Source organism: Aspergillus melleus, assembly GCF_016097325.1.
Source record: "Aspergillus melleus strain CBS 546.65 chromosome Unknown contig5, whole genome shotgun sequence".
NCBI classification, from domain to species: Eukaryota; Fungi; Ascomycota; class Eurotiomycetes; order Eurotiales; family Aspergillaceae; genus Aspergillus; species Aspergillus melleus.
In genome coordinates, this window is record NW_025763374.1 from 3,522,370 (window position 1) to 3,540,869 (window position 18,500).

The 18,500-nt window shown below is 52.4% G+C and overlaps 12 protein-coding genes across 13 annotated transcripts; 7 read left to right on the forward strand and 5 right to left on the reverse strand.

Annotated features, from left to right (window-relative positions):
- Window positions 1–66: 66 nt before the first annotated feature.
- On the reverse strand, window positions 67–565 carry LDX57_009549 (uncharacterized protein; the record flags this gene model as incomplete). Its single annotated transcript, XM_046091280.1, has 3 exons — window positions 67–237; window positions 327–376; window positions 433–565. 3 exons carry the CDS (start codon window positions 563–565, stop codon window positions 67–69), a joined length of 354 nt encoding a protein of 117 aa, XP_045947257.1.
- Window positions 566–869: 304 nt separating this feature from the next.
- LDX57_009550 (fumarylacetoacetate hydrolase family protein) lies at window positions 870–2,036 on the forward strand (the record flags this gene model as incomplete). Its single annotated transcript, XM_046091281.1, has 5 exons — window positions 870–897; window positions 967–1,205; window positions 1,283–1,598; window positions 1,671–1,767; window positions 1,829–2,036. The coding sequence occupies 5 exons, from the start codon at window positions 870–872 to the stop codon at window positions 2,034–2,036; spliced, it is 888 nt and encodes a 295-aa protein (XP_045947258.1).
- Window positions 2,037–3,117: 1,081 nt separating this feature from the next.
- LDX57_009551 (putative MFS transporter) lies at window positions 3,118–4,995 on the reverse strand (the record flags this gene model as incomplete). The annotated part of the gene is made up of 6 exons (XM_046091282.1): window positions 3,118–3,253; window positions 3,314–3,990; window positions 4,065–4,231; window positions 4,283–4,527; window positions 4,589–4,671; window positions 4,744–4,995. The coding sequence occupies 6 exons, from the start codon at window positions 4,993–4,995 to the stop codon at window positions 3,118–3,120; spliced, it is 1,560 nt and encodes a 519-aa protein (XP_045947259.1).
- Window positions 4,996–6,777: 1,782 nt separating this feature from the next.
- Window positions 6,778–6,981, forward strand: LDX57_009552 (uncharacterized protein; the record flags this gene model as incomplete). Its single annotated transcript, XM_046091283.1, has 1 exon — window positions 6,778–6,981. One exon carries the CDS (start codon window positions 6,778–6,780, stop codon window positions 6,979–6,981), a length of 204 nt encoding a protein of 67 aa, XP_045947260.1.
- A 212-nt stretch (window positions 6,982–7,193) lies between these two features.
- Window positions 7,194–8,737, forward strand: LDX57_009553 (uncharacterized protein; the record flags this gene model as incomplete). Its single annotated transcript, XM_046091284.1, has 4 exons — window positions 7,194–7,241; window positions 7,296–7,340; window positions 7,390–7,491; window positions 7,553–8,737. The coding sequence occupies 4 exons, from the start codon at window positions 7,194–7,196 to the stop codon at window positions 8,735–8,737; spliced, it is 1,380 nt and encodes a 459-aa protein (XP_045947261.1).
- Window positions 8,738–9,286: 549 nt separating this feature from the next.
- On the forward strand, window positions 9,287–9,463 carry LDX57_009554 (uncharacterized protein; the record flags this gene model as incomplete). The annotated part of the gene is made up of 1 exon (XM_046091285.1): window positions 9,287–9,463. One exon carries the CDS (start codon window positions 9,287–9,289, stop codon window positions 9,461–9,463), a length of 177 nt encoding a protein of 58 aa, XP_045947262.1.
- A 45-nt stretch (window positions 9,464–9,508) lies between these two features.
- On the forward strand, window positions 9,509–10,082 carry LDX57_009555 (uncharacterized protein; the record flags this gene model as incomplete). Its single annotated transcript, XM_046091286.1, has 2 exons — window positions 9,509–9,741; window positions 9,881–10,082. The coding sequence occupies 2 exons, from the start codon at window positions 9,509–9,511 to the stop codon at window positions 10,080–10,082; spliced, it is 435 nt and encodes a 144-aa protein (XP_045947263.1).
- A 575-nt stretch (window positions 10,083–10,657) lies between these two features.
- On the reverse strand, window positions 10,658–12,064 carry LDX57_009556 (uncharacterized protein; the record flags this gene model as incomplete). The annotated part of the gene is made up of 1 exon (XM_046091287.1): window positions 10,658–12,064. The coding sequence occupies one exon, from the start codon at window positions 12,062–12,064 to the stop codon at window positions 10,658–10,660; it is 1,407 nt and encodes a 468-aa protein (XP_045947264.1).
- Window positions 12,065–12,239: 175 nt separating this feature from the next.
- Window positions 12,240–14,206, forward strand: LDX57_009557 (thioesterase family protein). Of its 2 annotated transcripts, XM_046091289.1 has the most exons (3): window positions 12,240–13,127; window positions 13,202–13,760; window positions 13,827–14,206. In XM_046091289.1, exons 1-3 carry the CDS (start codon window positions 13,012–13,014, stop codon window positions 14,085–14,087), a joined length of 936 nt encoding a protein of 311 aa, XP_045947265.1. In that variant the 5' UTR covers window positions 12,240–13,011; the 3' UTR covers window positions 14,088–14,206. The 2 variants fall into 2 exon arrangements, with proteins under 2 accessions (XP_045947265.1, XP_045947266.1); XM_046091288.1 differs by having other exon boundaries at window positions 12,240–13,760.
- Window positions 14,207–14,719: 513 nt separating this feature from the next.
- Window positions 14,720–15,604, reverse strand: LDX57_009558 (uncharacterized protein; the record flags this gene model as incomplete). The annotated part of the gene is made up of 2 exons (XM_046091290.1): window positions 14,720–15,472; window positions 15,527–15,604. 2 exons carry the CDS (start codon window positions 15,602–15,604, stop codon window positions 14,720–14,722), a joined length of 831 nt encoding a protein of 276 aa, XP_045947267.1.
- A 799-nt stretch (window positions 15,605–16,403) lies between these two features.
- On the forward strand, window positions 16,404–17,209 carry LDX57_009559 (uncharacterized protein; the record flags this gene model as incomplete). Its single annotated transcript, XM_046091291.1, has 3 exons — window positions 16,404–16,439; window positions 16,525–16,591; window positions 16,662–17,209. The coding sequence occupies 3 exons, from the start codon at window positions 16,404–16,406 to the stop codon at window positions 17,207–17,209; spliced, it is 651 nt and encodes a 216-aa protein (XP_045947268.1).
- Window positions 17,210–17,669: 460 nt separating this feature from the next.
- On the reverse strand, window positions 17,670–18,287 carry LDX57_009560 (uncharacterized protein; the record flags this gene model as incomplete). The annotated part of the gene is made up of 3 exons (XM_046091292.1): window positions 17,670–18,001; window positions 18,110–18,182; window positions 18,255–18,287. The coding sequence occupies 3 exons, from the start codon at window positions 18,285–18,287 to the stop codon at window positions 17,670–17,672; spliced, it is 438 nt and encodes a 145-aa protein (XP_045947269.1).
- Window positions 18,288–18,500: the final 213 nt, after the last annotated feature.

Consider the following 18,500-nt stretch of genomic DNA (forward strand, 5'->3'; position numbering starts at 1 on the left):
TTCGTAACATAGTAGGCATCAAGTTATTTACAAAATTCAATTAAACAGAACACCGTGACCCATCTCCTAACCCAAAAGGATTGGCACTTTTTCACAGAGGTATTCCACCACCGCGTCGGGACCCCGTTCTACCTGCAATCCTTCCGGGATAGCATGAAGCTTGATGTCCGGCCTGATTTCTCGGGCAATGGAATGGATCTCGCGAGCCTGCTCGTCGGTCCACATGGAAGCGCTGAACTAGGGGAATGTTAGCCGCAAAGTACTGGCTATGCTCGATCTTCTCAGGTCTCGCGAATGAGTGCGAATCGCCAATAGGGTGGACCTACCAGGACGTCAGGCATGTGCTCTTTCACCTTGGGAGCAACTTCTTCGATTCCTATCTGACCGTCAGCGTCTAAGCCACATTATAGACGTCGTATGGAACTGTCATACTCTCGCAGTTGTCCACATGGATGATGGTGTACTGGTCTTTCAGAGCTTCAACTACCCGTCCGATGAGCCGTTTGGCCCTCTCGGGCGCGGTGTTGACGGTGACAAGACGGTAGGGACCTTGAGGAGATGCCATGGTGACTGATTATTTTGAAGAGAATGGAATGAAACCTTGGACTAATATTAATAAACTTCACGGGCCTTTTCGCTTTTAAAGATACCCCGTATGATCGGACCGACATCCCCACGATCGCAACGTGGGGAAGCCTGCCGGTCTTCCTCCGACGCGCCCACTTCCTCCCCCGCTAAAACGTCCGTCGTGGTCGGATATTCCGTGAGGAGTGCGACATTTCAACTATTGCCATTGACGCTTATCATCTTGATTTCAATCTTCTTGTCTCCAAGCTTCCACGCCATTTGGTCTACACACAACAGCACAGATGTCTAAAATTGCATCCACTTTCTCGCGTAGGTGCTACTCGATCTGTTGCTCTGCGCATCGTTCGCGGCGAGTTGAAGTTATCTGACCTAAAGCAGGCCTTGTGCGCTTCAATCCCAAGTCTAACCCCTCGAAGATCTTGATCGGAGAGCCAGTCGACCCCAAAATTGACGTGGGGTTGGCTCTTTATCAAGGGCAGGATGTCTCCGTACGACCCTTCTCTGGGACATCGGTGCTCAGCCCCGGCCAGAAAGTCGAGTCAACAGAAACGATCGGGCGAATCCTGTCTCCGTTATCGCAAAATGAAGTTGGCTCGATTCGATGCATCGGATTGAACGTACGTATGAATCGCAGCCGAGGGGCACTGACGCGAACACCCTGAGAAAACGACCCGCTGCTGAACGCTGAGCATAGTACGCGTCGCACGCCGCTGAGATGAAGATGGCCATTCCTGACCTTCCAACTCTGTTCATCAAACCGTCTACCTCCCTCGCCGATCCCTGGCCAGCTCCCACCGTTCTACCCAAGATCACGCAAGTCGATAGCACCGGCGACTATGAATCGGAGATGGTCATCGTAATTGGTCGCGACGCGAAGGACGTCAGCGAGGAGGAGGCATTGGACTATGTCCTTGGCTACACGGCAGCCAACGATGTCTCTAGTCGCACCTCGCAGATGAATCAGAGCCAGTGGTGCTTCTCCAAGGGATTTGACACTGCCTGCCCAATTGGTAGACCGACCTACATTTCCACGCCTTGGTGCATCGCATAGGTCAGAACGCTAATAGTCTCAATAATGCTAGGTCCTGCTCTTGTTTCCGCCGCCCACTTTCCCGATGTCAGCAAGTTCCAGATTCGCGGGCTGAAAAACGGCAAGGTTATGCAGGATTGCCCTCTAACGTAAGAACTCAAGCCCTGCCAAGGCGAAGCCAGTGACATTGAAGCTAACTCGATGGAACAGGGACTTGATCTTTAGTGTCCCCAAGCTGGTCAGCTTCCTGTCCCAAGGCACGACATTGCCTGCGGGAACGATCATCTTGACTGGCACTCCTCCCGGTGTCGGAGCGGCGAAGAACCCCAAGGAGTTCTTGAAGGCAGGCGATGAATTTGCTGTCGAGTTGCTTCCGCACGTTGGAACGCTTATTAACAAGGTTGAAAATCAATCATAAAGTAACGGGATTAGAACGTGGTGATATACGGAGTAGAGGCTGCTGAATGAAATGTACGTCCCATAGAATACACAACCAATACCTAGAACTCAATTCGCTGTCATAAGGGTACTTTCTATGATTGTTTCGCGTAGAACTTCTGATTCTGTTCTATGAAGAAGACATTAGCAGGTGCGTTGTGAGCATCGCGATGTGTATTCCTCAGGCAGTACTTCCATACTTTCCTCTCCACAAATCCCCACGACACGCTTCGCCGCATACAAAGTCCCCACACTCGCCAGAAGAACAGCAGTTGCAAGCTGAAATGATAAGCCGAGGTCGGAGATACGAAAGAGTAGAAAGCGAACAAGAACGATTGATTCGGAAAATTCACCTAGAGAACTTGAACATCTTGAACCAATGTATCAAAACTACTCCCTAGCCCAGCCATGATTAGGGCCCCTGGGTGGAGTGGATATGACTTTATCCCGGGCGGCGGAGGCCTTGTCCGCATCTTGCAATAGGGTACAGCTTACAGTCACAGCTGTTGAAGATGTCTGTACGCTTCAAAAATGGGTGATAAGCATATCCCATATGTTCATATGTAGTGTGGCCCTCTTATTTGAAACAAACATATATCTATCTGTGTAGCCAAGAAACCATTATCCAAGGGCGCTCAATGCCGACATTGTTCAGCAACTTCCCGAAGCACCGGGCCAATTCTTGTTCGGGGCGGCCGATCGGGCAAGCCGTCTGGGCACTAAAAGTGGTCTGACTGTTCGCTTTCCCGATGGTTTGATATCGGATGGGTAAACTCGGGGGCTTGAGAAAATTTTTTATGGACTATGGATCGAGAATGGTCTTTTAGGAGGAAGTACTTAAGTAATTTGGTATGGAGCGCCTTTTCGGTTGAAGATTTTATTCCTCTCCTTGTATGTATATACTGTGTCTTCTCATGCTACCAGTTAGCACGCTTATATACTGAATTTGTCTAGTTCTCAGCGCTGATTCTAATCAAGTCTAGTTCTATATCCCCTCCGAGTCGAACGTCTATCCCTGCCTCCGATTCATTCATTCTCGAATTTGCGAAACATCCCAACGTTTACTCGGTGGCCGGACGCCATGCTCGCCCCATCCAGTGGAGGATGATCGTTGGGATCACACTGACACCCACGATAAGAGCGCACCCGACACCAGAACTGGCAGCTATGCCGACGGATTCGAACATGGGCGGGAACCTGACATCGGTTAGCAATGGAGATACACACCGACTTGGCCGCGATAGGGATTCAACTTACCAGAAAGGACCCAGGAAGCCCCAAATCTGACGGACGAACGTGATGAACACCCCGACGCTAGCAGCCTCTTGAGGATAGCAGTCGACGGCGTACGTTATGAGGACGGTGGTTATAATTTGGTTACCTCCGGCTCCCAGGGCGATTCCAACGACCGGGGCCACGGTCCAGTGTCCCTGCTTAGCCTGCTGCGTGCATACGAGGAAAACAATCAGTCCGACGATGGACAGGACAAACCCGATATAGCTGAGCCAGAGACGATGCTCGGGCTCGGGTTTGGTTTGAATCTTTTTCGCACGCCGGTTCATCCAGACGTCTGATAGCGTGCCTCCGACCTGCTCGCCAATGAGGGATCCGATAATTGGGCCGAGAAACTGGAGTCCCAATTGTTCCGTGTTCAGCCCAAACTTTTCCTGAAACAATTCGGGCACTTCCACGGTCGCCAACACGTTGCTCAGGCAGAAGACCATTGCGTACGCTGCGGCTGGGATGACCACGGAGGGATACATGAACATGGTCAGCGGCTTGACGAACTCAAACCACGAAAATGGGGTCGGATCAATGCGTCTCAAAAGCACATATTCTCTCATCCATGGTGGCTGCTTCGGATCGACATTACTGTCGACGTAGCGGGTTTCCGGGCCCAGGAAGAGATACAAGATGAATTGAACCCCATTAACCTATTCGGAGTGCAGAGCAAGTCAGCAACCGGAAACTGATGCAGCAAAAGGGTAAGAAAAAGGGGAGAACTGACAATTGCAAGCACCCAATAAATCCATTCATAGCCTGCTCGATAGGCAACGAAACCAAAGATGAAGGGACCGCACGGAATGCCCAAAGTGACCAGCAGAGTCCACACGCCCATGTACCGAGCGCGATCTTTCTTGAAATACGTCTCCATCACCACCGCACTTCCGATAGCTTGTTTCACTTGTCAGCTACAATCCAGCCATTGAGATATTGGTGCCTTACCGGATGCTGGTGAGATGAAGAATGCCTGCAAGGCTCTGCAGGCAGCGGTTGATGCATAATCGGTGCTCTTGGCGCATCCTACATTGCAGACGAGACTGCATACCAAGGAAGTAAGGAAGATGGGTCGACGACCGTAGCGGTTGGATAAAGGCTTCCAGAACAAAGGGGCTCCGCCTAGGATGGCGATTTGGAGCGAGGTCAGATAACTGGCTCTCTGGATTGAAACGCCATATTCTTCCGAAATTCTGTTGAACATTGAATTAGCCGATGCCAAATCAAGTGAGGTGCCTGTAGGAAGCGCCATACGTTGCATAAGCCGGGATAATACCCGCCGCAGCAAAAGTTCCCATGCATGCATGGAATGCTACCAGAAGCAGGTTTGCCAATTTCTAGAAGCAAAAATCATATCGATCAGCCCCCAGCCGACAACTCGTTATCTTTCATTATTATAAGGCACTAACCTTCCACCCCGGCCAGTTATAGGGATCAGCAGGGTCCAGACTTGGGATAGGGTCCAGCTCGAGCGTGCCATGGCGCTCCATCAAATAATCTCGGTGTGGTTTCGAAAGCCGAGAGGCCACAATATCAGCATAGGTTGTAGGAATTCCAGCCTCCGTGCTTTCTACAAGGTCAACGCCGACTTTCCCTGGTTGAGAAGTGTCTTGGTTGTCGTCGGCATGGACATGCCTTTGCATCTCCATAGATGCAGTCATTGTGTTTGCGGATTCCTCGTCGGAGGCTCGAATTGACAAGCAAATTCTTCGATGATAGACTGACGACTGGCAAAGATAGTGCTTTTGGATACAACTATCCGGACAAAGACTGGAAAGGCCCAGGGGATGAGCAGGAGGAAAAGAGGACCACGCACAGTCCCAAAAGAGGATGCACTATTGCGCCTCCATGCAGTCAGGCCTTCCTAGCCGAAGAACACAAGACTGACCGGGCCCACGCGGATTTGGACCGGTAAGGGTTTTCAGCCTATCAGGTACGCGGGAGTGGCACCCATCCCGGGGTATTACCAGAGACCCAGACACTGACGACTCCCCGGTCAACAGTTGGGGGAGGAATTGTCGTGGAGAACTTGCGGAGGGCACCCCACCGCCTCGTCGAGTCACGAATCCGACAATGGTCAGGAGCCCCCAGAGTCTGTCATGCTTGAATAGTCCGGTCTTAGTCGATTGGACGGACCAGCGATCAGAACCACAAACTCAACCTCGTCGGGAGAAGGATTGCCGACGAGCCCGAAGTCCGGTCCCGATTTTCAATCTTCTCGCTAAGAACTCAAGGCCGCCTGGAGGGTGGATAAGTCTTTTGGAGCCGAGGCTTGTCTATGGGGATCGAATCCCTCGTACAGAATTTCTACTAGCTCCTTGGCCACAATTTCGAGGTCTGCTTGAGGCAGGCCTCCCGAATTCATCGGGATATCCGAGAGCTGACTCGGTAGCTCGGGTTAAAGTCGTCATCTTGTTGGTGTGTTAAAAGTGCTCCGATGAGTTTCTAGAATGAGATAATGTGAGGTGCCACTGTCTTTCGGACATTCGGGCAAAGACAGATCTTGTCAGCCTAGACTCAAACAGATCGGGTGGAAATTAGAGCAAAGATGTAGATTGTACGGAGTAGAGTCGAAGATAGAAGCCGTCAAAGCCTCAAAAGATCCCGTTCGCGACAGCCGGGCCTCACGTGCCAAGGCGCTGGTTGCCACGCGCCCCACAAACTGCGGGCTCTCCACAATCCACTTTCCTAACAACGAACAAGTATCGCCTTGAATTTCCCCCCGGGCTCACGATGCACGGCGTTGCCTGTCTGCTACACCCACTAATGCTTGCGGTGCTTCGACGCTTGTGCTAGTCACTCACCACTACCATCATCAATTATTCCCTATAAATCGGTGTTGGTCATTGTCATGCCACAAACCACTACATCCCCAGGGGCCAAGACGCTGGTGTGTAGAGTCTGCCAGAAGGCCTTCTCCAAAGCGGAGCATCTAAGAGTAATTACAACTCCCGTCCCTGATTGCCTTGGTGGAGACATTGCTAATCTCCGGCATATAGAGACATGAACGCTGCCGTAAGAACGCCCTCTGATTTGGATTCCCCATGCGCAGCCAAGCCATTAAGCTAAGGGGCCGATCTGAACGCTGATGCTGTGACAATCAAGATACTGGATCAAAGCCGTTTATCTGTAAGGAATGCAATAGGCCATTTGCCCGTCAAGATGCCCTCACTCGACATGAGAAGCTGCATGTTCGGGCTGCAAACTCCAAGCATGCCCGAGAACATCAACCGGGGCATGCGGTCGCCCAGACCACCTCCCTAAACCCCTTGCCGTGTTGGGATACTATCAAAGTCCCTGCAGAGCCCCCAATCCCAACCCCTACGCCAACTCAGTCATGGGAGGCATCACAATCCGATCAAGATTTCGGGCTCCAGCAAGCGGCCTCGGATCTAGATTTTTCATTGATATGGCCCGATTCCGAGGGACTGTTCCAAAGCATCATGTCTTCGGACACCACGGATCAATGGCAGATGCCTCTGGGTGCTCTGCCATTTCCGCCCGTGGTTCAGGATGCCAATACGATGTCTTTTGGATCTCCGAATTCGTTCGACGACCGTAGCTCATCTATAGGTGCGATCCCCTTTGGAGGCAGCCGTGAGGCTGTACGGGATGTCACTGAGATGGTGACAAGCTCGGTATGGTGATCCAGGCTTCCTTGCGAGAGTGATCAGAGATTAACTGTTACCGTTAATAGTCTTCTAGCGTTACAGCTGCGATTAAGGCAACTTCCATTAACTCAGTATTCCTTGATGAGTGCCTGCATATGTTTTTCGTCAGGTTCATACCGACCTTTCCTATCTTGCATCGGGCAACTTTCGTATTCCGGGAATGTACACATCCTCTTCTGCTGAACGCCATGGCTCTTGGCTCTTTGTACCTCGGGCCTAAGGACTCCGTGGCAAAGGTAAGTTGTCTTATAATCAAATTAAATAAAAGATTACTCATGATGTTGTAACAGGGAGAGGCATTGTGGCGGCTTGCCCACACCGCTGTGGCTACCTCGGTAAGCTTCGTCTCTAAGCTCTGCCATTCCATCACGTTAACACCCGCAGTGGCAATCTTTAATCACGCATCGGGGCCCTTATGACGCCTGCAAAGGCGTTCAGCTTCTGGTCACTGCCCTTCTGGGTCAGATATACGGTGCATTGTCTAAGGTAAGTTAACAATGTCGACCCCTGTGAGTTAGCAGATGAGCTAAAAGGCCTTTCGACATAGAACAGAATCGTCCGCACAACAAGTCAGGTTTTCCGTCCCCTTGGATTCTTCTGGGCAAGGCATTGTGGCATGTTAGACTGCGCGCCTTTCTCATTAGAGGATCTTCCTTTCCCAACGGCTTCGAGTACCGAGAAAGACCACAAATGGCGACTATGGGCCGCAAGAGAGATTCAACAACGCGCATTGCTTGCATACCACGTACTGGATGGTCTCGTTGCACAGATGTCTGGGGACGGTGCATCCACACGACATGTCGCCAACCCTCTCATATTGCCCAGCAATGAGGCTGCGTTTGATGCTGGGAGCCCCGATGAGTGGCTGGTACACATGCGTTCTCAACCGACAGATCAGCCTTCATTTAGGTTGATATTCCGCTCTCTCTTCCCTCCTGTCGGCAGTATCCGGCCCCTTGACTATCAGTTATCAGCTTTTGCATTGCGGGTTGTCCTTGAAGGGTTGCAGTCACTGGTTTCAGACTCCGATGACAGTGAATTGGTCGCCGTTGGTGTCCCCAGCCGCTCTGACGTCAAAAGGGCATTGACCCAGGTCCATGAGACTATTTCTATGAGCATCCATCTCGCAGCTCCGGAAAGGCTTGAGGTTCTCTTACGCTGGCACACAATCTGCTTGGACACGATGATCAACTCGACTGTACTTTGTAGACATGTTTGCTCCCGCTTCGACGTCGCCCAGCATGTGTCTGGTGGTTCTCGTATCATGAAGGCTGGATTTGATATGGCCAGGTGGGTCAACACGGAAGACGCGCGGCGGGCCTTGCTGCACGCTATTGCGATCCAAGACATTATCGAGCAATTGCCTAGAGGCCGGGCTCACGTTATCCATATGCCGAGCTCACTTTTTGCGGCGGCAACTATTTACGTTGTTTTCTCCCTGGCCGGCGTAACAAATGTAAAGCTGCCGCGCACAATCGTTTGGCAAGATGCAGTGCTTTCTCAATCTGACCTGAACCCCGGATGTGAAAGTACAGGATCGTCGGCGCTATCCGAGACGCGGCGATTTATCGAAGAGGGGAGGACGGAATCTCTACCGAGTATGGGTGCAAGCCGGAATCTGCTCTATGAGATGAATTCCATGCAGAAGCTGTTCCGCTGCCTCATATCACAATGGGGGATTGCCCATGATATGGAGGAGATCGTTGACAAGTGGATCACTCTGTGCCATTAGATAGCGCTGATTTTCGGACTAGCAGGTTTCATCAATACCCTTTGTTTTATCTTATGCATGATGTGGCTTGGCCCCGATATATCGTACTATCTGTGTACAGTATATATGTATTGAGGTGAATAATTGGTTCTCAAACTGACACTTATGGCTGAAGTAACGAGGGCATGCCTATCAATCTATCTGGGGATCTTGAATTCCCCCAAAGTCGCCTCAGGCACCGATCGATCGTGGACCCCCACGTGCCCAAAGTCCAAACCCACCTGATCCCCACCTTTTCCTTTCCAACTCCACAACGTCAACATCTCCGTTTTCCGACGATCACTGATTCATTCTTATACTTGCCATCCAGACGTTTAAAACATGCAATGTGACATTACTGGGTTGCGAATCTATCATCCCGAGGCTTTCGCTCCGGGTAGAGTACTCTTCCCACTGTGAGCAGGACAGACTGGGGCATCCAATACGCCCTGTTCATCATCTTCACCTTATTTTTCTTCCTACATTAACAAGACCAGCCGTCGGAACCTTTTGATGTACGGCGTCATAGGCATGGCCACCTGCCATTTCGTCGTGGGCGGCGTCCTCTCCTCCGGCGAATACGTGCCCGGCGGCGTGAACGGCAATCTGAACGTGCTCATTCGGGTGCGCGGCTCCAAGGCCCATACCGTGATCGTCTTCTCCTATCTCATCATCGTGTACGCCCTCACCCTCACCCCGGTTGCTTAGGTGTACGCTGCAAAGGTGTGGTCGCTGGAAACACGAGCCTCAGGCATGCCCCCCTCTCCCTTCTATCTCTCTCTGAGCTACCCGAATGAATCCCATCGAGATATTCGATCCGTGTACAGTACTAGTAAACTCAATCAGTCCACCGCTGCCACCGGAAACTGCCTATTCAACTTCGCTCTCGGCCTCTCCGTGCTCCCGGGCTTCGCGGACATCAAATGGAAACTGTTCATCGTCTTCGGCGTGCTGTGTGTAGGAGCCGCTTTGCAAGTCTTCTTCACGTATGTTCTCCCCTCTCACCAGCCATCTATCTACTTGGCTACCTCTCACTGTTCCTCTTTATTCCAAAAACTCTACATGCTTTTTCTTCCTACATGCCCAAGAGAAAGCACGACTAATTCATTCTGTGTAAACGAACAGATACCCCGAAACCTGCAACAAGACCCTGGAAGAAGTGGAAGAGATGTTTGGCAAGGATGGCCCGAAGCCGTGGCATACTAAGCCGGGAGAGTCCAAATTGGATGGCTTGATTGAGGAGGCTCGTGAGAAGAACCTGCATGCTAAGGATGTCGGATTGAAGACGGAGCTTCAGAGTATCGAGACGGTTGAGAAGGGGCAGTAAGGTAAGCAAGATTGGGTATAAATATATATGTATTCATATCTATATGTCGCGTGTTTGCCAGTTAATTGGTGATGTCGAGGGGTATACTTGACGAGGCAAGGAGGAACTGGGTTTCGTTGCAAAAGGGAGGGAGAGAGGGGGGTTTTGCATCCGATTTGGATTTGTTATGTACGTACATAATGAAGATTGGTAATATCTACACACGAATAATCGAAACGCATTTGTTGTATGCAGTAAATCAAGTCAAAACACTTGCCGAAACACATGCCGAAATGGGTCATTCTATACAGGCAAACAGGCAACTCGAAAAGAAGACAAAATCCACACAAACATCGGTAGCCGGGAACATTATCTGAACAAACGCAACGGAAATGCAACACATCGGATCTGAATGAAGGGGTATCTCGAGGCAATCTCATGCACATGGAGAGAAAACAGAAGCAACAAAAGATATGGCTGAAAGACATGAGAGATGAGAATCAAACGTTGAGGGGGGGAAGTAACAAAACGAGAAATTGAACAGGGAAACGAGAGCTGGATATGAGGGCATTAAAATAGAGAAGCGAGTTAAGACTTCAAGCTTCGTTGTCGTCGGCCTCTCTCATTTTCAAGACGGCCTTGGTGATTGCGGTGGCGATGTCCCGAAGCATATCACGCATGACGGACTCCGATTTGGTAGCCGATGCTTGCTGCTTGAGATCACGATCCCCAAAGAGCGGAGCTAGCCCGCCCCAGAAATTGCCAAAAACAACATCCACCGAGTTTTCGACGCTGTTTAGATGAGTTTGCGGCAGGCCCAGTTGGTCAGATGCCGGCGTCTCCGACGGATGACTGCGAGGTGTTTGACGAAGGCGGCGGACCGGTCGATCATTTGCCTCATGGTCATCGTCCCGCGGTCGCTTGTTGGTCGACTGGGCAATCGGGGGAGCAACGGGGCCCACGGGAGCAATGGAGGCAGCGGGGGCAGCGGTGACAACGGGGAGGGGGCTCTGTGTGGTGGAGGTTTCATCTGCCCCGGTCGGATTGACGCGCTGTTGAAGAGGCGGATGTAGGTTCATTGCGGCGGCGTGGAATTTCTGACCGATCTTATCCAAAGCCAGCACGGGGTTCATGGCTCGGGTCGGTCGGGTTGCCTGTGGCGAGCGAGAGCGTGGATGATACGAAATGTTGGCATCCTGACCGGGCGAGCGGGATTGAGATTGGGACTGGGAGTGAGCCAACAGGCGTTCGTCGTCTGCATTGACCCGACTCCGACAAGAGAACTCCATTCGAGATTCACCCCAGTGCAGCGGGAGTAGCTCCATTTCGTCCAAGGATGGCAGACCCATGACCCAATTGACGACCCGCTGGATTTTCGCGCCATGCGGGACTTCCGGGGTGCGGGTCAGTTGAGGGCTCGTCTTCTCTGGCGGGCGGGGGGCGCGCCGTGACGCATCATGCGCCTTCCACAACTCGTCCTTCTTATGCAAACAGTCGTGCGGAACTCGTCCCTCGCACTCCAGCCAGGTATCCAGCTCGTCGGCCACATCTTCCATCACGTCGTCGTCGGGATATTCCTTCTGGCGGACACAATCCTCGAAGACGGCCCAGAATTCGAGTCGTTTGGTGACCAGGGTGATCATGCGTCGACGGCACGACTGCCAAGAGTAGCTGCGACCGGTGACTTTTTCGAACGTCGCAGCGATGTTAATCCAGAAACTCTTCGGGTAGGCTTTCGGATCGCAGTGTTCCATGGCATACCGACAGATCTCAACCAGTCGGAGCTGTTGATCCGGATCGAGTTGGCAACCGCGGCCGGAATAATTATTCTGGACCACGAAAGGTTTCAAGACGTTGGGGAGAGGAGGGGCGGCAAGTGGAGGGTTCGAGGTCGAGGGGGAGGGGCCGTGGCATTGCGGTGTGAGATTGGGGTCATAGCCGGGGTGGCTGGTCGGCCACGTCGGAGGGCGGCATAAGGAGAGATGGGCCTCCATTGCCTCCATGATTGCCGAGGGTTGCGAGCGCCGGAATGGATCAACGGAGAAGAGAATAGAAGAGGAGGGTGTCCATGGGAGGAATTGGACCCCAGAGGAGGAGATAGGAGAGGTGGGGAGGGAGTGAGGGAGAGGGAGAGAAAGAGAAGAGGAGGTGGAGGTGGAGGAAAAGAATGAGAGCGAAAGGCGAAAGACGAAAGGCTGACGGGAAGAAAAGGAAACGAAAAAAGAAATCCGCGACTCCGCGGCGGGCCACGTGATTTGGGCAGTCAGGCCAGCACGGGGGGCGAGATGGGAGGCAAATTACCATCACAATTTCAATTTGGCATTGAAATTGAAATGGCATGTTGTCCAAGGGGGGCTCAGGCATCCATCGGCATTTGTCGTTCAGAATCCAGATCTCCACGACTCCAATTTCATTTGAGCTCCCTTCTTTTTTCTGCTGGCGCTGCTTCTGATCGCCCAATATTACCCGATCGGGGATCATCGCGGTCCTCCCACGGCGGCGATTCTCTCTGTACAACTCGCCCCTATTCATCGATCTCGTCGGAATTTCATAGGGACGGCACCTGACAGGTCTGGTCGAAACCCACTGCGCTCTTTTCCAGTCTAGATACTCGATTGCATCATCGATTCTACATCGCTCGGCAGGCCGCCTGGCAGTTCCGAGGATCGAGCTCGCATTCCAGAGCTGTCTCTCACCTTCAATTGGTGAGCCCAACAAGGGGCGTCGATTACTGATCTTTCATTTCAGACATGATTTAACGCATGCCTGGTCTGTCTGGTTTGGAGTCGGCTGTCATCGGCGACAATCAGGAAAATGCCCGCGGCTTCCTACATCCTGCACCGTTTGAGCACCACACGCCCATCTAGAGGATAAAATCGATCCGGAGATTGTCTTAATCTACTCATCCTTACGATCCCTTCCCCACTGAAGAATCGATCACCCAAGACCCATGCTGCCACTTGGGAAACCGTCTCCACTTTTGGACGCAGCGTCCGCCGTAGCCCCAGAGCATGGCGCCCGCCATCGCTTCGCCGTCAACATCTCACCTGAATGGACCACGCAGCAGTACGTCCCCGTCGGCTTCACTGAGCCACTCATAGGAAACCAATCAGCCATGTCTGACCTTGCTCCGTGGGCAGTTCCGTTCTAGGAGGCTTCCTCAACGTGATGATCCTGTCTGCTGCGCAGAAATTCATCGCGCAGGAATTCGGTGGCGCCCGATACCCCGACCCCATCCATGTCTTCGTGCAGTTTTTGAAAACGGTGGTCCCGGGCCTGGTTTCGTTGCGTTGCACCTGCCTGCGCGTATCCTCACGCCAGTGTGTTGTGAGGGTAGAACTCACGCAAACGAGATCTCAGGCCCCAGCGCGGGGTTCTGCATCAACGGTCGCTCCAGAGCAGCCTGCGGCCGTAGCCATCGTGACGTATGCGGATATGGCCAAGGAGCAGGGGCTTACGCAGGACCCATCCTCGATTGGCCCGAGTCAATTTCCCGACCGCGTCCGAGATTGTGAGGTCATCGACGACCCGGTTGTCGATGCCACTCCTGTCACCAGCAAGCTGAACTGGCGTGCGCCCCGCGCATCAAACGGGCTATGGGGCCATAGACTGGGAGGCCATCAGCGGGAGGTGTGGGTTTCATTTCAGGATGGGTCCGCCATCTCGGATATCCTGCATCTCGCGCTGCTGTCTGATATGGTAACTTGCTGTATACCCCCGTTGAGATCCATCAAGACGTTTACCTGACGCACGTAAAAATTGCAGCCCCTGCAGCCGCCCGCAACCCACCAGCCAAAGTTCTACGATCAGTATGGCCTCTCCACGCTCTGCCTGTCGGTGGAGTTCAAGAAACGGCCGGACCCGTCGACGCAATGGGTGCTGGTCAAGTCGAATTCCAATAGCGTATGTAATGGCCGGTATGATGTGCAGGTGCAGATTGTGGCGGAAAATGGGGATCTGCTTGCTTTGAGTCACCATGTCCTGCATATTTTTGGTTTGCGAGTCCGGGAGAAGGCGAAGATCTGAGTGGGGGAAGCGTGTAAAGAAGCTAGTGCTATTCTCGTCCCTGCTGGACCCAAATTACGTAGCTTTTGTCGATGCAGTGTAAGACAATCATTATCATGAACTGTTGACCCCAGATGAAGGGATGCACTCTGCATGTACGGGGGAGGTACTTTGTACGGCTGAATAGTAGGGCTTAGGGCACAGGGCTAGGGCCGGATTAGTGACTCTCAGTGACTATGGACTGCCGTATGAACAAAAAGACCAAAGCCCAAAAAACAAAAAGCCTGGTTTCTTGATGGAAATTCTGATTAATTACAATTTGGCACTCCGTCTAGAACCCAGCAATGCTGCTCTAGACCCAACCCCTCAAGACAGATCAATTCCAGGAATCGATCTAAATCGCCAAACCCGAGCATAAGTGACCTATCATCAAACCGCCCGCCAATCGTAAGAAGCGGACATCATTCCCTGCAAGATAATGCATTGACCTGCAGGTATGCAATCCAATCATCGCCGCTTGTTTTGTATCACCGAAAGAACAAGAAGTCCGTCCGACTGGAGAAAAATAACCGGGAAAGAAGAAAGAAAGTACAGAGTAAGAAACAGAACGGGACCGAAAAGTTACAGAGTGCCTGATTGTAGGATTGATCCCACTATGCCGTGCCATCATACTCATCAAAGTACATGCTATCCGTCGGGTAGCCGGCATGGTTCGTTGGGAAGAAGAGGTCGGCCTGGTAAAAAGGGTCGTCATTCATGTCGGTCTGCCCCAGGGCCGTGCTAGTTCGGCTCAAGCCCATTGGAGGCGTTGCGCTGGGGAAGGCACAATCGGCGCGTTCCTTTCCTTTGATGCTTCCAAAGGCTGGGAAGGACGAGACGTTACTGGTCACATTCTCGCGTTCCTCGGGCTTAGGGAACATGGCCGCGACAGGCTGGACAGGGACGGGCGCGTCGACGATCTCCACATCAAGACTACCCTGACCCAGCACAGCAGCGCCACCCTGCCCCAAGTGAGGAAATGTTGCGGGTTCTGTCCATGCAGAATTGATTTCTGTCTTGACCTTGATATCTTTTTTCTCGTCATCAGAGGTGTCGCCGTCAAGGCAGATTGCATCGAGGGAGCTCATGCCCCTATGGACCGGGTGTCGGGTGGGAGACGTCAAGTTCGAGCGGGTGTCTTTCCGGCCCTTGCCAGTAGACGCGCTCTTGGTGATGCCTCGAGCGACCCGCGGAGTTCGCGGCGTCGATCCGCCCGATCCTCGTCCCTTGGGGGGATGGGTGATGCCTTGCGCGAAAGCTTCCTTCTTGAGCTCATCGGACATTTTTCGATATCGTCGGAATCGTCCCTCGATGGCGTCGTATGTTGCCCCCTGGCCGAAGTAGGTGGCTATTGCTTGGTAATTTAACTAATCCTCGTTAGCTTTCATGCAGTCGAAAAGGATGGGGGAGAAGGTGTATACTTTGAGATCCGGATGAGCAGCAATGATCGCTGCCACAAGGCGATCAGTCAACTGTGAATCTTTCCAGTTGACAACCATATTGGTACTCGGAGATGATAATGAAAGAGGACTGTATTGGAAGTAAAAAGAAAAGAGAAGAAAAAGATTGATGGAGGGAGAGTATGGGAGAGTGCAGGTAAGAGAGCTGTAAGCGAGAGATGAATGAGTAAAGGACGAGAAGAGAAGAGACAAGAGTGACAGGATTTTTATATGGTTTTGTAGCGAGGGCAGGTCTGGGACAGACAGAGGACTCGATGACGAAGGTCGAGGCGATGCAGATCCTTCACCCTCTAAACGGCCCAGCAAATCACCTCTGATTAAGTGGGGGAAGACCAGGATACTGGCGACTGGCCAAAGCTGTATCTACTATCCAGGGACAGGATTCACTGGCAGGATTCGGTGGGTACAAACGACCGACGAGGTGAATGGAGTCCGGAATACAACTTCAAACATCCGCTGCAGCATCCCGGAAGGCTGGACAGAGGCGTGACTGGTTGACTGCTTTGTGGGAAAACGCAGGAACGTCGCAGTCAGTCGAGGCCTGCTGGTGTATGGTACAGAAACAATAAACGAGCTGTCTCCGTTTGAACTTTCACCCTCCTTCTCAGCCCAAAGGAAGACTGGCAAACGCCGGCTGGCCTCCCCACGCAAACCGTCTCTCAGTCTCCCACTCGCCCACTCACCCCGATCAACTTTTCTCTTTCCCTCGAGCATATCCTCCACTTCTCTTTCCTTACCCAACTCTTCCTCAGAATCTTCTCTTTCTGACTGCTGATCACTCTTCTCTCACTTCTTTCCACTTTAACTACGTACAATTTCCCCTCGAACCACCGCCAAAATGCCTGTTAAATGGACCCCTGAGAACGATCAGCTTGTAAGCTGCCCTCTTCCCTTGTCTCACTCCTGTTCTCTCTTCTCTCTCCACTGTCAGACAAAATCCTGAGTACTGACCTTCTCAGCTCCTTCTGAAAATCCTCGAGACCCACGACCTCTCAGTCGACCCCAAGCGTGTGGCAGATGCCTGGCGTGAGTCCCCCTCCTTCCCTCATCCTTCCCTCCTCCATTCTCCCTCGACCATTTTCTAACGGTTCATCAGCCACCACCGTGGAGAACGGCAAGGAGATCGACCGTCCCACTCCTCGCGCCATCACCGAACGTCTCGTTCGCATGCGCAAAGCCACCTGCAGCAGCAACGACGGGCATTTCAGCATCAGCAAAGGCAACGCTTCTGGTCCCTCGACCCCCCGCAGGCCTCGTGCCGCCGGTCCCAAGACCCCTTCGAGCAGACGTAAGCGTCCCAGCCCAGCCGGCGATGCCGACTCGACTGCCTCGAAGACCGTCGAAGAGAGCGATACCCCCACGAAGAAGCCCTCGCGTCTGAACAGCAACGGCGGCCAGCTCGGCCTGGTCGGCTCCACTTTGAAACTGGAGGCCACTCTGAAAATGGAAGACGATGACGAGGTGGGCTTCGTCGGCCAGGAGTCTCCCGTGAAGCGGCTGCGCAAGGCAAGCGCCCTGCCTTCTGGTATGGTCAGCTACAAGGTTGACGATGATGACGAAGACGCGGATGAGGACATGGAGAGCTCTGCTTCCGAGTACACGCCGGATCACGCCCGCGAGGAGAACGAGGATCTCTATGTGTAGTTGCCTGGGTGTCCTCTGCTTTGTTTGTTTTCTTTTGGAGTGGATCAGATCTTGTTGGTGGATGGTTTTGTTTTTCTTTCATAGGAACCTAGTTGAAAAGGGTTGGTTCCTTCCTTCTACGAGCTATGGTGGGGATGGTTTTGTATCTACTCCGGAGTAACGCACGGGAGCCTTTCTTTTTGACTTTACTGGAAAGCTTGAACTTCGATTCCATCTGCACGCTCAGCTAATTACTCCCCTAAACAACAACTAAGCGGCCACACCACTCCTCTTTCCTGTAATACTGAACTCCCCAATCCAAACCCCGAAAGCAACTCTGCGCCCCCAAGTCAAGAGAACCCTCAAAACATCAAGAGTAGTCAAAGTATCTCGCCAAAGCAGACAGAACAGCCCTCGTAGACAGAAAAAAAAAAGACAAGAATCAGAAACCGGTGGAAACCCCCAACCCGTCTCCGCGCGTTCAAGCCTCAGCAGCTCCCTCACCATTATCCTCACCCATACCTTCTCCCATGTCCTCGCCCCCGTTCTCGCCTTCAGCTGCATCTTCAACAGCAATCTTCACCTTCTTGGCAGCCGACCTGGTGGCCCGTTTTCTTCCGCTTCCGGCGGGTCTACCTCTCTTTCTCTTCTCGGGGGAAGAAGGAGTCGCGGAGGCCTGCTCGGTAGCAGAAGCAGAGGTAGCGATGGCGGTAGTAGTAGCGCCACCAGAGGTAGAACCGGTGCCGTTCTCGTTGGCGGTAGCCCTCTCTTTGATTCTCTGGATGCGGTGCTGGATGGCGCTGACGGTGCAGTCTGGAAAGCTCGGAGGGGTTTGTAAGCTTGGATATCAACAATCGAGAAGAAGGGTTGGAGAAGGATGTGAGCTTGGAAAAGGAGGATTGGAATGGGGGTTAAGCTTACCACCACCCATCTCCTTGGCGATGGCAGCGTGGTCCAGCCGTCCGGGGAGGTTCTTGAGGATGGCGACGAGTAGCTGGATGGTTGGTTAGTTGCTTGTTTTTGGGAAATGCTTAGGGGGGGAGAGGGAGAAGGAGGGAAGTCTTACTCTGGCATCTGCCTGATCATTCCAAACAACCATTTTGAAAGTGGGTGCACGTCGGTGTGCAGACAGAGAGATGTATGTGGGTTGGAATTGAGGTAAGAGTGGTTGAGCAACGGACGGCGCTCAAGAGGTAGCTGGATGTTTTGGTCTCACTCAGTCTGGGGATGTGAGAAGGAGAGATGAGTGAAAAGGAGAGAGATTTTAGAGGGCTTAGGACTGCTTTTGTGGCTGGGGGTGAGGTTTCGTGTG